The 17,786-nt window shown below is 44.0% G+C and overlaps 1 protein-coding gene across 3 annotated transcripts in view; it reads left to right on the top strand.

Annotated features, from left to right (window-relative positions):
* The first annotated feature begins 2,546 nt into the window (after positions 1-2,546).
* The window catches only part of Adcy8 (adenylate cyclase 8), a 208,537-nt gene continuing 193,297 nt past the window's right edge, over positions 2,547-17,786 (top strand). For all 3 annotated transcript variants that reach the window (XM_057791703.1, XM_057791702.1, XM_057791701.1), the window contains exon 1: positions 2,547-3,517. In XM_057791703.1, coding sequence (XP_057647686.1) covers positions 2,570-3,517 — 948 coding nt within the window. In that variant the 5' untranslated portion in view covers positions 2,547-2,569. The remainder of the gene's footprint in view (positions 3,518-17,786) is intronic.

The raw sequence follows: 17,786 nt of genomic DNA, 5'->3' as shown, positions 1-17,786 counted from the left end.
AAGAATCAGCTTCCTTTCTATTTAAAATTCAACGTTTAATTGAGTTTTTCCTTGAGCAATCTTTTCCAGTTAGTATAGTGCACCAAATTCCAGAAATGTGGGAATTAGAACCGGGGTGCCTTAGAGGACTTTTACCCTGTTCTTTCTGGATGCTCTGTGCAAGGCAGGTGACCTGTAAAGCTCGGAAAGGAGAGGTAAAACACACGTTTCTGGGGCACAGCCGCTACAAATAACCCTGAGAAAGCTTGGGGGGTTGGGAGGAGGGCGCTCTGACACCGCGGGGAAAGCTGGTTTTTTGCTTAGGACAGAAAGGAGCTGGGAGTTTGTCTCCGCTAGAGAAAGGCAAAATCTCCATCTCCTGTGGGGGAACAGTGCCTAAGTGATGGCTTGGCCAGGTCTGTTAGGCTTTCATGGGACGCCACAGGGATAGGTAGGAGGATTGCAAAAGCGCCCAGAGCCTTACGTCATTAGCCATCAGCTGACTGTTCAGGACCCGGGCTTTACTGGCTGCAGCAGCAGTCGCGGTGGCAGAGGTGATGGCCACCGAGAGTGACACCACCTGCAACCAGGTTCCAGACAGGCATAGCTACCCGGTTCCTGCACTGGCAGCACCCAAGGATCCCGCTAGACTGGACGCTTGTGCAGGCGGGAACCTCTGCGCCACAACTTGGTTTTTGTCTGCGACTCTTGGAATGCCTGGGCAGGCGGGAAACCTGCACTCAAGGCGGCCACTGGAAATGCCTTTTCCAAGAGGTCTTCCTTCGCACCTCTCCTGTGAGCCCTGACAAATTTAGTGTCCGAAAGGTGCAGGCCACGCCCCCATCTTAATGTTCTATGCCTCTTTCCTCCAGACCAGTAGACACTAGTAGGAGGTAGCCCACTGCTCTATGATTGGAGCTTTTGGGGAGCATTTTGGTTTTAGCCTGAAAGTTGACGTTAAACACACAGAGAGAGACACTCGCGCGCGCGCACGCAGTCACACACATACTACATCACTTTCGAGTGGGGAGAGCGGAAATGAACCCCTCTACTGCGTGTTTCTGGTCTCTAGGAGTTCGTGGGCAAAGCGGCCTACGATCCTGGCTCTGCACCTGCCAAGGACAGGAGCCAGTGCTTAAAAAAGAACCGCGGAGGAACCAGTGAGCCCAGCGCGGCCAGCTGGAGCGCTCCACCGCAGCGCACAGTCAGGCCCGGGGCTGCCGCCCGTGCCCGCCAGACCCACTGGTGCGGGCCTTCAAGACCTGGGGCATCCTGTGCGGATCTGGGTGCCGCCGTGACCCAACCCCCACACTTCTCCTCCCCGCCCCATTCCGAGTTCCGGAGGCGTGGTTTGGCGCGGGGGCGGGTTTAAGTCGCCGCGGGTGTCTGACCGCTCTGACAGGTCTCCAAATTCCTGCCAGGCTCTGGTCCGCTACGTGGTTCAGAGCGCCGGAGTGGCACCGCGCTTCCCTGGATCCGGAGGCGTTTCATCGACTTCCTCTAGGCCTGGAACCTCTTTTGTCGCCCAAATCTTTCGCCTGTCGCCTCATCCGCCAAGACTCTGTTCTCGGGTTCAGGAATCGGCGCCTGTGGGTTCTCTTCGTACTCAGTTGGTTTTGCAGACCTCTCCACTTGTTCTTTCCTCATACACCCCGAGGTCCAGGAAGGCCCAATGGACTCCAAAGAGCGAAGTAAAGGGGATGGGAATTGTGTGCTACGACCCTTCAGAAACGCTGCTAGCAGAGGTGACCTTGTTCTGTAGCGGAGGCTGGGACCCTGGGGCTAGCGCCCCGCCACCATCCTCCTTGAGGAATGCATCGGTCCAGAACCCGTGCTGTCTGGAAGTGGAGACAACCAGGAAAGAACCGAAGAGAAAGCTTCGGCACACCTCCAAATTAACTGTTTGGTGACTTGTTAGCGCTGAGGCTACCACCTCTCTCCTGCCCTCCCGCGGGGCTCCCTGCCACCTCACCATCACCCACACCTCCTGCTTCATTGCGCCCGCCTCCAGCTCCGCCCCGGCTCCCCATGCCGGCGCAATGGAGTTAACCGAAGGGCGATCATTGCAGCCACAGCTGCTAACTTAGCACCCACCCTAGCTATCGGTCACCCTTGGCCAGCCCTGCTGCAGGCGCCGAGACGTGGGCGTCCGGAGCCCAGTGCCGCAGCCAGAATCCGCCCGACGCGCAGCAGAAGCGCGCCGCCGGGACGCCTCTTGGACAGCGAAGACTGCGCCCAGACGCTGAGCCTAAAACCAGCCAAGGATTTTGAGAGCAGAAAGGGGACTGCGTGGCTCAGAGCGCCGAGAATTTCGCAGACAAATAGCCACCACTATCACTGCGTATCCAAGCTGCGCTGATTGGCGGGAAGGTGGCTGGCCAGAACTCAAGGGTCCGCTGCAATCTACCTAGAGTCCCTCGTTCCCCGGAGCACTATGACCTGACCTGTGGGGCCCCTGCTCAGGGCTTCTGCAATTGAGCAACCTAGGGAAGAAGGGATCGCTGCCAAGTGGGCCTTCGGGTCTTTAGAACGCCCCCCCCCCCAACTGCCACCACCAGTTTCTGCGCCTCCCTCCCTGAGAACCCGAGCCATGGAGCTCTCGGATGTGCACTGCCTTAGCGGCAGCGAGGAACTCTACACCATCCACCCGACGCCCCCGGCCGGCGACGGCGGGAGCGGCTCTCGGCCGCAGCGGCTGCTGTGGCAGACGGCGGTGCGGCACATCACCGAGCAGCGCTTCATCCACGGGCACCGGGGCGGCGGCGGGGGCTCACGCAAAGCCTCGAACCCTGCGGGCAGCGGACCCAACCACCACGCGCCGCCACTGTCTGGCGATTCGACGCTGCCCCTCTATTCTCTGGGCCCCGGAGAGCGAGCGCACAATACCGGCGGCACCAAAGTCTTCCCGGAACGCAGCGGGAGCGGCAGTGCCAGTGGCAGCGGGGGCGGGGGCGACCTGGGCTTCCTGCACCTTGACTGTGCCCCGAGTAACTCGGATTTCTTCCTCAATGGTGGCTACAGCTACCGTGGGGTCATTTTCCCTACCCTACGCAACTCCTTCAAGTCTCGGGATCTGGAGCGCCTCTACCAACGCTATTTCCTGGGCCAGAGGCGCAAATCCGAGGTAGTTATGAACGTGCTGGATGTACTAACCAAACTCACCCTCTTGGTCCTCCACTTGAGCCTGGCCTCGGCCCCCATGGACCCACTCAAGGGCATCCTGCTGGGCTTCTTCACCGGCATCGAGGTGGTGATTTGCGCCCTGGTGGTGGTCAGGAAGGACACCACGTCGCACACCTACCTGCAATACAGCGGAGTGGTCACTTGGGTAGCTATGACCACCCAGATTCTAGCAGCGGGCCTGGGCTATGGGCTTCTGGGAGACGGCATAGGCTACGTGCTCTTTACACTCTTCGCCACCTACAGCATGCTTCCCCTGCCGCTCACCTGGGCTATCCTGGCGGGCCTGAGCACATCGCTGTTGCAAGTCACCCTTCAAGTGCTCACACCCAGGCTGGCGGTCTTTTCAATCAATCAGGTAACTCAGGCTTGCCTTTGCTTTCCCCGCTCCATCCCCCTGGGTTGTTCAGAAATAACTTCTAGAGAACTAGGGTTGCCTCACTCTGGTGTGAACCTGGTCCCCTGCTGACTTAGGCTTTGGGCATCCTTCCCTTGCTGTGTGTGTTGGGAGAAGAAGGGGGCCTTAAAGTCTCAGAACATAAGAAACTAAACGGCGGCTAACTTTACTTTTCTATTAATTGCTAACTTTTCCACTCTGGTTTGTAATTCTCCTCTAACAGCAACTGGGAAAATCTTTTTGCCTCACACACTGACACCCAAAGTCCACAGGTGCTGGAGCAGGAGAGAGAAGGGGGTGGGGACCACCTAGATTTAAAAGGTGGCCCTTTGCTTGACTCTTCAGGCTTAGGTTTCCGCCTAGTTTGTTTCTGAATGGGTTCGAGTTTTTGCTAAATATGGATTTGCAGTGCTGAATGCCCTCCATAGGCCCCCCGCATCCTTCACGGTCCCATGACAGAGTTTTTATTTGGGAAATTTTAGTGGCCTTGGGAGATCGACTGTGGTTTCATCTCTTATTACATTGCCCAGACCCAGACCTCTGAATAAATAAATAAACTGGTCTCAGAAATTGAAGAATGGCAGGCTATTGGCAAAAAAAAAAAAAAAAAAATGCAAGTTTTTATTCATTGAAGGAGTCGTTTTAGTATAGATGACTTTAATGAATTACTTAGACAGAGTATCCAACCCCGTCACTCTCTTTTCTCCCCCTGTCTCTTCCTCATCAAATATGGATGTGCTTCCGTGAACAAAGTCCATGTTGTCTATGCCTGGGAAGGTAGACAAAGAATCCAGTCTTTAAATTCACTAAAACCAATGGATAATTAATGACCTGACACTTTGTTCAACAAATATCTGCGAAAGTGAGGGGTGGGCAGTCGTCTTCTTTACCGAGGGAAACATCACCAGAATTGATTTAGGAAGAAAACATCTATGAGGTGTTCAGTTAAGGGTCGTTTTGTATGAATTTGTCCTGTCCTCAACATCTCTGCTTACTCTTGCTGGATCAGACATTAAAACACCTCTGGGCAAGTATGAACAGATAGTTCTTACAATGAACATTCCTGCTAGAAATGACTCGTGATTTGGAGATCACTGGCGCCATTGGAAAGCTTTGCCCATTATTGCCTTCTGGGGTTTGATTGGAGTTTGGGGTCCTTTCCCTTTCATGAGGGATCTGTGTCTGTTTACTCAGGTTGCTTATCAGATTAGCTGTTTGGATGGTGCTTTTTGAAGTGTGTCCTGCAGGAGAAGCAAAGGGTGCACAAAGCATGTGACTGTGGCCGTCCGTCAGGCATGAAACAGGGAAATAAGAGTCTTGCTAAGAGCCACGTAGCTGAACTTTTCTATAATATCGGCAGTATTGAATGTACTCTCAAAACATCCCAAGCCTTTACTATTTGATGCTTAGTACAGCTTCTATTGAAGAAGGCCTTGCATTCTTTGCCTGAGGTTGAATTATATTATACAGTGTATGAACTGTGCTTCTCAAACCCAGGGAACACAGACATTGGAATCCCTTGCATGTAAACCCACTCTCCCCCAAGCACTCCCGTTCGTCTCTTTGCTTTCTTTGCTATGTTTAAATCTCAGCAAATCCTTTCTTTTTTTTTCTTCTGCCCCTCGCCATGGCAGCCGCCACTTTCTCCTGCTTCTCTCCTCTTTTTTGAAAATCTGTCTCAGTCTCAGTTGTTTTCACTAGCAACCATAGATAGATGATATATACAGAAAAATCTCATTTACAACCCACCGCCTTTCAACAGTAGCCTTCCTTGGTACACATTACTGAAAGACCTCATCAAATATGCCAGGGTAGTATTTAGAAAAACACATCCTAAGTGTCAAATTATGAATATCTTCAAAGTTCTAAGTATAGACATGCTTTTCTGGCCAAGTGGATCCAGCGAGTGAGTTCTGGCTCCATATTTGTTTGATACTCTACTCAAATACTACCAGATGGGGGAAGATTAAAAATATCATCAATGCCTGCCCACTCCCATCCGATAATAAACAGTTCTCCACTGTGAAAACCGAGGCGAACTGCATGTAAACTAAGCCCATTCACCTTTCCGCTTGGGACAGGTTATTGATTTAATAGGGTTAAAAGCCAGGTAACCTTTGACCAGACTGAAGAAACCTGGACCACAGTGTTCTTCAGTATGGGAGACAAAAGTTTCTTTAAACGTTTTCCTTTGGCGCCCCCTAGGGGCACGAGCTTCCTAGATCCCACAGATAAAGTGGAGGGTTTATCTCTTTACCCCAAACCCTGATTTTATTTATTTATTTATTTATTTATTTATTTATTTATTTATTTATTTATTTATGAAATACTGGTTGGCTTTACATGTTTAGTACATAAAGCACACTTAAAATTTTCTGGGCAACAACAGAAGCCTATTCAGTCACCCCTAGTGACTGTGTCTCTTTCCATTCATATTTTCTCCTCTGCTCTTCTTCAAACCCTAAATTCTCCACCCATCTTTCTGCCTTCCTAATATGCCAAGAGATTTTATACTTCCTTTGAGCCTTTATATCTGCATTATAGGTCAATTTCCCCCAATCTTCATATGACTGCCACATTCTCTTTCCAAACTCTCCCAAGCCACTCTCCCTGACACACGAGTTTATCATTGCTTTATCATAAATAACATTGCATTAACTTCTGCACAGCAATTACAGGGTCTGAAATGGTCTTATCACTCTGTTGTGTTTATTGTGTTTCTTACAGAAGCCCCAATGCTCACAAGAACACACACATACACTAAGAGGGCAAGAGAGTGCTCTTTCTAGTAACTAGTTTATTCCTAGCACTTAAACAATCACCAGTAATAAAGTAGGCCCTTAACAAATTAACCATGAAAACAGGACTGTTCATCACACAATGATAAGATACTCAGCTTCACAAATTCTGTTGATGAAAAACTCCTCCACTGAAGCAATCTATGCACACACATATATACAATTAAGTTGTTTGTGTGTAAGACAGGCTTTTCCCCCTAAACCCTGGAGAAGTCAAACCACAAAGCATGACATTTGTACAATATTATACCCAGAAACAAGGACCTTTATTGGTGTTATTATACCTGATAATGGAATATAGGCAATGCTATCCTTTGTTTTTCTTTCAAAGAAGAAACGTCAGAGTTTTTTGAAACAAAGGGGACTTCCCGAGGCTGGAGAGCTAACTGGTAACAAGGATAGAATTAAAATTGGGGTTCAAATGCTAACCATTCATCAGCAACTTCTAGGGGTATCCTTCTAAACACCCTCCTGCAGACTAAGAGTAGTACATATATTAGTCAACAGAGTAATAGAACATACATGACATCGATGGGAATTTAGGGAAAAGCCAGAAGGGAATTAGGGAGAAAATCCAGAATGGCATAGATTCTTTGAAATGAGTTCATCATTCTGCTCAGCTGGATACAAATCTGTCAATTGAAGGCCGTAAACCCTTTGAATATCATCTCTACATTAGTCTTAACTTAATTCCCTTTAAGAAGATGGCTCAGGTTCAACTTAATGTTTTCAAGACTCATGGGATTAAAACGAGAATATAGTGTCAATAACAGCTTGTCTGCTGCTTCACTTCACTGAAAATGTCATTTTCAAATGTAATAAACAAGCCAGTGATTGCCTTCTTAATCCAAGCTGTGATTTTTTCCACTCCTAAGGAATCAAATCCATGTTTTGAAATGGCAACCACCTTGCCTCAAATCCCTGCAGACCCCCTATATGAGGTGCCAATGCCCCTTGTAAATCTGTATTGCAACTTGCTTCCCACTGTAGATATGAGATTTAATTTTAAAAGACTTACTCAAGAGAGGATTCTTCTTAGCATAGAAATAGTTTGCATTCTTTCGATTCAGTTAAATTAATTCACTACGTGCCCCCAACACACACACACACACACACACACACACACACAAACACACGTACGCATCAAGAGAGAGATTATTGTCTATGGAAGATATAAATAATCACCTAAATTACCTACATAGTTTCTGGGTCCAGTAACATTGGAAACAATGAGGGACCTTCCTAAGGTGCAAAGTCCAGCTGGAGGATGTTTTTTTTGTTTTTTTTTTTTGTTTGTTTTGTTTTGTTTTTATTTCACCCTCACAAAAGTTTAGTTCCAGGGAGCCCAAGATCTACCATTAAGCCATTAATTTATCTTATGTCAGCTTTACAATATGGAATTCAAATCAGTGGTACTAAGGTTTCCTGTCCGAGTTTCTCTAGGAAGTTGATATTTCCCCCTTCTTAAACCAATTGCTTATCCTGCCAGTTCAATTCATTCATCAGAAAATGTATTACAAAATGACATTATAAGCATAAATAAAATATCAACAGTAAGTCTCCATTTGGTAGATTTTTTTCTAGGCCAGATACGTTCTAAGTTCTATAGATATGACTACCATTTTATTCTGCTTTAATTCCTAGTGACAATAAAACGAGTTACCTCACATTTGAAATTCGTCTTGTTCCCATTCTTCAGCTCATTAGAGATGGGACGCTACAAATCATTTAGTTATTGGAAAACTGAGACCAATACTATTTAACCAAAAGATGACTGCATTGTTCTTCTTTCTTGGGGGCTCTAAAATGTTACAGCTGGTGATTAATTAGTCACCTGTGCCTCTTGGTGCAGCAGATAAGCAGAAACGTAGAGTGGAGGTGGTAAATACAAGATAACTCTAAGTAAATGCAGGTAGGTTTGCACAGCCTGGTTAATCTGTGTTCAAGGTCATGCTGTCAGATAGGAATTTCTTTCCCCGCTTAGACACAGCTCATCAAACAGCAGAGACTTACTACAGCCAGACAAGTACTTACTAATCAAGTCATGATCCTTGAGCTTGACAAATAATGAGAAGCAGGTAGGCTGCTGCCTGTCCTGTCGGAAATCCTGGAGGACGGCATGCAATTGTAATTGTAGCCAGTAAGACAGGGGCGCAGGACGTGAGCAGCTGAGGTTTAGGACTGTGGCTAGAGTACGGATTTCTGGTCATTTAAGTGAGAGGTTGACCTCAGAGTAGAAACGAAACAGGGATGATGGAGTCACAGCCTCTCCCTATTTATACAGTTTTGACACAGGTGCATTTATACATCTCTGTCTAAGACTAGGGCTTTTGGTATCTAACTCAATCTAATAAAGGGATTCTATGACTGCTTAATGTACAAGGAGTGACATGTGATCTAAATCACCCCTAACTCCATAAACACTCTCTTCAGAGCACAGAACTCTGCCTTCAAACAGTATGACAAGGCTGTGACTTAACCGACCTCTCCAGCTACCATGTGCAGTTTCTAAACCTCATGTACCTCTATTTCTGTACATTGTTTTGGAATATTCACACAGGCTTAAAATAGTAACTGCAATCTGAAGAGGAAAAAATACTTTTCAAAAGCATATCTGAGTGTCAGCCTTCCCAAGGTGCCTCTGAAAGCTAGGGAATGGAGCAATTATTCCTCCTGCTTGTGAAAATATGTTTGCCCTTCATGTCCTTTCCTTTCTTTTTCTTTATTTCCATTTTACATTGTAGTTTTGCCTTCTGTTTATTTGTTTGGTTTGTATTTTTGTTGGTTAGTGATACCCAAGTGATCAATTAAGTCTCATTGGCCCTGGTCTGTGGATATTTTTGCCTAAGAGTAGCAAATAGATTTTGGGGTCTGTATATGTAGAGAGAAATATATACTGTTTGTGTGGTATGTGCTGTGCAAGATAAGTTACGAATTTGTTTCCCCATCAATTCAGTTCTATCACCTGACTGGCATCGGTAGGCCAGAACATGATTAGATTAAAACTGAGGGATGGGGGTGATTTGGATTCTGAAGCAGAAGCTGCAATGTCATGCTAAGTAGGATGGATGCATTAGTCATCTTTACACTTTGATGATTGATGACATTTAAAAGCTTACTAAAAAGAAGTGAAACCAAGCATAAGAGGAAAAGATGAACACACACACACATGTAATCAGAGGACACTACTACAATCATCTGTGACATTTCACTGTTGCCTAAATATTTCTTAGGATGCTAATTTATTCACATCACAAATTGATCCATTGGAGTTCACCCTGCATGTGTTTGTTTTCAGAACACAGATGACAGTTGCAATATTCATCTCAAACCTTTTCTCTCACCAACAAATGGGAACAATACTGTTTCTCTGAGAGACCAGTAGGCCTAAAATATACAGCTGGGCAATACATCAAGTCACTTGGCATTTTGTTTCTGAAGCGCGTTCCTTTTTCAGAACCGAAGCAAGAGTCTAAAGTCTAGAGGCAGTGTTGGAAATTGGGGAACATTTGTGACACGTAGGTTTTCACCTCAGTCAGCCAGATAATGGTTTATATAAATAATATCTTCCTCAGGATGAGTACAGGAACACTGCTTTTGTCAGCCACCCACAGCAGGGGAAACCAGTGTAATTGGCCCTGAGCTTCCCCAGGAAATGTAATTGGATTTACACACTCAAATTATATCATGTGAGTTTTGTTTATGAAGGGTATTTTAGGAAGTCAGGTCACTTGAGCAGACTTGAGAGGCCAGCTTTTCTCACTGCAAGATTTTTAGTCAGCGCTGTGGGCTAGAAGAAGAATGTAGGGTGGATTGATTAACCATGGGGATGCTGGGCATTCTGTGGAAGGCTCCAGCCATATCCTAGCCAGAACGAAAGCCATTTCCCTAGCAAATGCTTCCATGGGACCATCTTTCCAACCAATGAACTGAGTTTATGATCTGCTGTCAAATAAACCTACAATAGCTCAATTCATCAATATCTCTGTAGTGGGCTTTGAATGAATGTTTGTAGTGTGAATTTCTCTTTCTGAATTATATATAATTTAATACACATGAGACCTGAATTATCTACTAGTTGCTGGGTTATTGCATCTGCTCTATTTCCTTAAATATATGCCTAAATTCTGGTGTTACAAACTAAAATGCCTTTGGCGAAGAAGGCTCCCCCAAATCAGGAAACAATGCTAAGTTCTATATGGTGAAGACAGAAACTAAATGTGAAAAGAAATTGAAATTACATTAATGGGGATTCTTTCTAAATGAGTAAATTTTTAAACTGCTGTTCAGATTTAAAGTACACAACCATGTAAATATTTTATCTGAGAACAAAACCTACAGCACTTCATCTTTTGAAAACCCCATCCTTGTTTTGGGCCAGCTGATTTTCCAGTTGACTGGAATACACAATTTCAGAACCCCCCCCCCCTTTCTCTTTCTGTGTGTGTGGGGGAGGGTGTGCGTGTTTGCATGTGCACATGTTTGCCTATATGAGTGCATACCAACGGCATTGAGGATGATTATAAAACAGATTGTTAGGGAATAAGTACATAATCACAAGTTAAAACATAAGAACCATAGTTCCCAAATTTTAACAAAACAGAACCAGAAAATTAAAAAAAGAAAAGAAAAAAGAAAAAATACTGCTGGTTACTTGAGGATAGAAGGAATATTGAAGGAATATGGTGATTGTCCTCAAATATCTGGGATTCTGTCGAAACGATGAGGTTGGTTGTTCTATGTGTATCTCCTATCAGCTACAAAGAAGTGAGGCTCTTTAGTATAAGAAGCTGCTCTTTTAAATGATGGTCTCTCCGACAAGAAGACTCGTCGAGGGAAAGCTATACCTACAGGATGGGAGCTCTCCTTAGGAAAATTCTAATATAGGTAGTCCTTTTCTCAAGGTCAGTTGAAAGCCACATTAGTTACATCTTCAAGTTACCAAGATTTCTTTGCTTTCAGAGAAAAAGGGCAAAGGGGGAAGGGCGGGAGCCCTGACTGGATCCGCTCTCCTTTTGAGTGTTCCTCTGGGACCTGTGCCTAACAAAGCATCAACGTGTTTATATTTGAGGGACCAAATTTGTGACATATGACGATTACATCTGCAAGAAATGATGAAAATGATTAGATTTTGCTGCCTCACAAAAACAGCATCGGTTTGGAATCAGGAAGAATGGGAGAATGGATATTTAGTAGACAAACTATTTATTAAACATCTGTTCGCATCCTAGTGGATTCTGGAGCACTGCTGGGGACCAAACTGACCAGGTTAGGCTTTAATAGATCTGATATTTGAATGGATTTGGACAGGGAGTTTGTGACTCCAGTAAAGAGGGGGAGTTTGTCCCTGGTGCTCAAAATGCATCCACAGCAGAAGGTTCAACAAATATTTTATCAAACCCAGGTTTTGGCTTCTGTTGACTTCAACTCTCACAATCCTGAAACCTTTCTGATAGGAACTAGCAAAAGAAAGTTCAAACTCTAGAAAGAAAAGGTGACTGCAGCTCTACCTTCTTAATGAAGTTCATGCTAAAGGGTCATGAGGAGGACCGAGGTCAGTTATTCCTGCATCACCTTGTCTATCACAAGCTCAATTCATCCCAAGTCTGGTGACCTGCAAGCAGGTGGAAGAGGCTAGCCGATGCCAGGTAGCATAGCGCACCACGCCCACCCACGCTCTGTGCACTACCATACAGTTCATGAGCCAGGCAAGAGGATGGAGATTGAAACACACAAAGACACACAGACAGAGACACGGGTCATCCTTGAAACAGGAATGCCTCCCTTACTGTGTACCAGAGCCGCTTCTATAGAGATCCTTAACTGATAACCACGCCCCAGCCAAACCCACCAGAAACCACTCTCCTGCCATCAGGAACTTCTGAGAGTCTCGTGCTCAGAGCAGCTGCAAGCATTACAAGTTGTTTACCAGAAATTCAAGATCTGGGGGGTTCACAGCTCCCAACAAGGTAAGGACAGGAAGGCCTGCAGTTCTGTTCATTTAGCCTCTCAATGAAAACTGAGGTACCGCTCTGGGAGCCCAGATAATCTTCCTCACACAAGGGAGGCAGACCGGAACTTCAACAAGGCTCAGGTTTCTTTCTTGAAACATTGCTATACCCTGAATCTTCACCTATCACAACAAAACCATCACCTTCCCATGTGACCACAGACTATCAGACTCTTGAACACAACTGCTGGGTCATGTTATCTTTGTGTCACTAGACCCTGGCATAGCATTTAGCACAAGGTCAGCTCTGAATGCCATTCTTTTAAATTAGTGGAATGAATGGTTGTGGCCTATCTCCTTCCTTCTAATCCTCCCCCTTGCAATTCTCACACAGACACCAACAAGGCATAAGCAGCCAATGACAGAAGCCAGTTCCTCTATTCAGTACATCAGAAATTACCCTGTGATGTACTTTGTCCAACAAGCCAAAACTGTTTTTACTAGTCATATACTAAATAAATTATTAAATAATATAAGAAAAAACTTAATGAGATTATTTCATTAAAATAAAAGTTATAAACTGGAATTATTTGTGGGTATTTGTCCATCCCTGAAAGCTTTTTTTATATACTTATCACTTCTTTTACTTTTTGAGATTATAATTACTTCATTTTCCCTTCCCTTTCCTCTTTCCAGACTCTCTCGTTTACCGTAACTTCTTGTTCTTTACAATCACCTCTTTACTAAATCAGCATAATCCTTATCTGCATTCTAAATATCTGCCCTTCTACCCACTGGTAAGTTCAGTCCTCACACTTCATCGAGGAAACTTCTTATTGCAACAGAAAGAGAGCGTACAGAGAACCACAACCAGTCAAATGCAGGTGTGGAGCTCAGTTCCAATGGACCACACAAAACATTTCCATCCATAAGGCTCAGGGAACAGTGTGACAGAGGGGCCAGAAAGAGTGTAAAAGATGGAGGAGCATCCCATAGGAATGTCAAAAGTGACACCCATGAAATCTCACCAACATGACTCCCTGGAAATTCTGAATGTGCCACATCCATCCATTCAAAGTAGAATCCAAATACTCAGAGATAGGCTTTACTCTCCTTTGTCTTCTGTTCTTTAGTATTCTGGCTCTGAATTCTGGCATCCACATCAGTCTATTGGTTCATGTACATTCACAAACCCTTTCTTGGCTTGGCACCCCAACAGTAGGAGCCTTTCTGGTACATGCTCACTCTGTGTGTGCTGAGAAGCATTGTTCTCCTCTTTCACCCTGAGTTCCAGTATTCAACAAGCAAAGGGATGCTCTGCCTTACTCTTAAGGGGAAGTCACCGAACAAAAAAGTCCTTCCCTGAGCATGAAAAATTACTCTTCTTCTTTTTTTAACTTAAATTCTATTGTGTAAAAATCAGGTTACACATCAACTAGACCAGTTTTTAGAAGAAAAAAAAACAAAAAATGTTTATAAGAAACTACTTTGTTTTTAGATCTATGAAAGATTATCCATGTAGCTCCCTTTTCTACTGCCCATTAGAAACTAAGACAATGATAATAAGCTCAGAGTTAAAATTCCCCCATGTTCTTTGGTGAGCCTTTCTGGTTCATTGGTAGATAGACAGTCCATCCTAGAGGATGGGCTCATGTCTCCAAGTGGTGAGCAATCAGTGAGTACAAAGCCTTCTTGCCTCTTCTATTTATGAGGTATAGGCTTTGTAATTGTCTCCTTCATGGTGACTACTGACGTTGCATAAGCTTTTGGGGTCTACCCAAGCCACCTAGCCAGAGAGGAACTGCAACAATGGATAGATAAAGAGATATTTCAAACCATGTAGGTATATTTCTTAAAAACAAAGAAACCACAAACTCTCAACCTATTTTTGGTCTGGGTTTTTCTTAGTGACTTTGGCCAAAGAAATGGCTTTGTCTCCTTGCAGCCAAAATTTCCATCAGGCCTAAAAGGTTTGGTATAGAGTGGATATAGAGGGATCCTCAGAGCTAAGACCAAAGCTATATAATACTCTCCCTGTTTATATGGTCTGCCTCATTTGCCCCACTCCTGATCCCCACATATGTCTTCACGGCTGGGCTGTAAATGTCATGGAGTCAAAGTGGCACCTGAATCACTATCAAGTCTCTGTGACCTTATCTAATGCTTTCTCTTGTGTCTTCAGAACTCACTCTTCATTTGACTTCTTTGTGAACAAATGCTTGACCAGTCATATCAGCCATGTTCTTACTTCTTCCCATTTTACAGATGAGGATATTGAGCTCCGAAGAGTGACATCATCTCTCTCAAGTGCAGGGAGATGAGAGGCTCCAATCTAGTTTTCCATTCCCAGTGCTGCCCACTGAACCTGATAGTATATTAGAACCACTTCATCCCAGTTAACTCTGTTAGTTTCAGAGGCAATGAGTTAAGAGTGATGAAGAAAAGGGAGAATGAAGTTGGTCTTCCAAATAGTGGCAATGTCTTTGCTATTGATCTGTGGAACCCAGAAAATAGGGTATTGTGTTGAAAATAGCATCAAAATATCATAAATAGAATTGCCTTGGATTCCTGTATACCTAACAGCACAACTCTGAATATAACATCCACTAGCCTTGGCTTTGTGTGAAGCTTCAAAAGTCTAACATGGTGGGGAGGAAGAAGAACCTAAGTAGTTAAAGAATTTGCTACCCAAGAAAAAAGACAAGATAGCCAGGATCCACATACATGTAATGTGAGTGTGGTGCCTCACCTGTAGTTCTTATCTCAGAAGGCAGAGACGGGGGATTCCTACAATAACCTGGCGAGTGTGTCTAGCCATATCAATGAGCTCTGAGTTGAGTGAGAGGGCCTTACCTCAAAGGAAAAAAAATATTCTTGACATCTATCTAGAGTCTTCACATACACATACATACATATCACAAACCTACACACAGCAAAGAAGAAAAATGTCTAAACACTGTGAAATGACTACCAAATTTTTACATAGTACACAAAATTTTTGTTTCCCTGAGTTATAATGAACATGAATATGGGGATTTTTATCCTGCTTTGGTTTATTTGAGTCCTTAAACCAGACAGTGACAATTCTTACAAAGCATACAACATCTCAACATCTTTGACCTTGAGATTCTAAGAAGGTCACTTGTAAGAAATGATTGAATAAATATTGAGAGAGAGAAAAATCTTAAGAATATGGTTTGTAATACTTAATTCTACTGGTGGCTGAGTGGCATTAACAGTGTGATAAGACCGTGTGTAATTTTAGCCACTGGATTTCTTCTGAAGAATGGATGCCTGTGATATTTAATGGACAGGAAATAGCTTCTTTCGAATATCTAATTAGTGACTCTGTGGCACTTGTCAGGATCGCCTAGCTGGCTTTTTCAAAATGTGTGTTAGCTGTGATCAACACATCTTTTAATGTCAACCTTACTCAACAATGATTGATCTGCCTTTTACTCATCCTGAATATCCAGATCTTGGGAGTGTGGTTTCTGTTGAGTTTTATTTGTCTGTAGCCCCCAGGAAACAGACAAAGTGGCTTTGAGGAACTCACTTCATCTTGCGGTAGGCTAGTCCTTTCACCTATATCTAGATGAAAATTAGATTCCTCTTGCCAACGTCTCTTTCTATAAATGAATAAGAAAGGTTTTGAACCTAATAAACAACAGGGACCAAGAGCTGAGTGATGAAATTACTCCATTAACAAAGCAAGTTTGGTGTGGCATATAGCAGCAGGCTGCTTTGCCTGGGTGGTTGCCATAAAATGCTGCCAAACACAGAACAATGGTTCATAGGATGAATTCATCTGTTAATCACTTCAGTGGTAGATGAAAGAAACAGAATGGCTGTGCCGTCCCTAGCCACCAATGGCAAGACAGATGCACACTGGAAGCATGGGATATACCTCAGAGTGAGAAGATAACCAACATGGGCTTCACTTCCTCTCATGCACACACACACACACACACACACACACAAAATAGCAGTCATGAGGGCTCCTCCTTTGTCATGTATATCGAAAGTTCTTATGTGTGTGTGTGTGTATGTGTGTGTGTGTGTGTGTGAGAGAGAGAGAGAGAGAGAGAGAGAGAGAGAGAGAGAGAGAGAGAGAGAGAAGTTTTGTTCTCATTTAGGGCTGATGTGTCTTCTTTGGGTTCTACACATAGAATTCCTTCCTTATGCAAAGCACTTCTGGTACAAGTTTCTATTTAATATGCTTCACAAAAGCTCTGGATGGTCATCAGTTTAGAGTCACTGTGTTTAAGCACAGTGGAAAAAAATCAGATAATAAAGCTTGCTTCATTAGACCTTTCTTGTGTGCATGGATATATGTCAAACTGCAGATCTATCCCAAAATCAAACAAACCTATGTATGGAAAAGTAATATATTCTCAATAAAACCAGAGAAAAACCCATAAGAAAGAAATACCTCCAATAAATGGTATGAATAAAGAAAAATTTAAAAAAGCAGAAGATTTACTTGCAAACTAAGTCAAGCACTACATTGTTTAAAAGATACTACAGTGCTGTATGAAGAAAGGAAGGTCCTGCTGCCTCATTCCTTGCCATCTTCCCACCCATGACCCACCAAGGATCACTAAATTCCTATTTTGTGACATTTGAGAACCATTTCTTAAGAAAATTCCTTCTAGATAGTTTCCACTAAAGATTTATCTTCATTGTCTTTAAAAATGGAAGAAGGGCCGGGCGGTGGTGGTGCACGCCTTTAATCCCAGCACTCGGGAGGCAGAGGCAGGCGGATCTCTGTGAGTTCGAGGCCAGCCTGGTCTAGAAGAGCTAGTTCCAGGACAGGAACCAAAAGCTATGGAGAAACCCTGTCTCGAAAATCCAAAAAAAATAAAAATAAATAAAAAAAATAAAAATGCAAGAAGGTAGATCATACCCACATTTAACAATGACTCTTCAATGCTGTTGTTGCCATTGGTTGGTAGGTATCAAAATGGAAAATGGTTCTTCTTGATTCTGAGCACCGGTGGTATATTAGTTGCCTTCTGTTGCTGCGATAAAACACCATGAGCAAAAGTGGCTTATAAAAGAAAGAGTACATTTTGATTTCCGGTTCTAGAGAGAGAGTCCATAGCAAAAGGGAAGGCAGGGCAGCAGGCAGCTGAAGCAAGAAGCGAGAGATCACATCTCCATCTATACACAGAAAGCAAAGGCTATAAACTATGACCTAAAAGTTCCGTAAGTACCCCCAAACATCCATTGACTGTCATGGATCATGAAGAGAGCGGGAAGCCATACAGATGAAACTAGATGACGAAGAAACATGAGTATTTAGGAAAATGTTGATAACTTTAGACCATTCTATGAGCCATGGACTAGAGATTCCTACTTTTTGTTTCGTTCAAGTACACGTGTGTGCGTGCATGAATGTGTGAGACGAAGTTAAGACTGGCAACAGACTCACTATGTAGCACAGGCTGCCCTGTAACTTGTTATCCCCTGCCTTAATTTT

Source organism: Chionomys nivalis, chromosome 17 (assembly GCF_950005125.1).
Source record: "Chionomys nivalis chromosome 17, mChiNiv1.1, whole genome shotgun sequence".
In the NCBI taxonomy this organism is placed as follows: domain Eukaryota; kingdom Metazoa; phylum Chordata; class Mammalia; order Rodentia; family Cricetidae; genus Chionomys; species Chionomys nivalis.
This window is presented reverse-complemented; position numbering and strand designations above follow the sequence as displayed.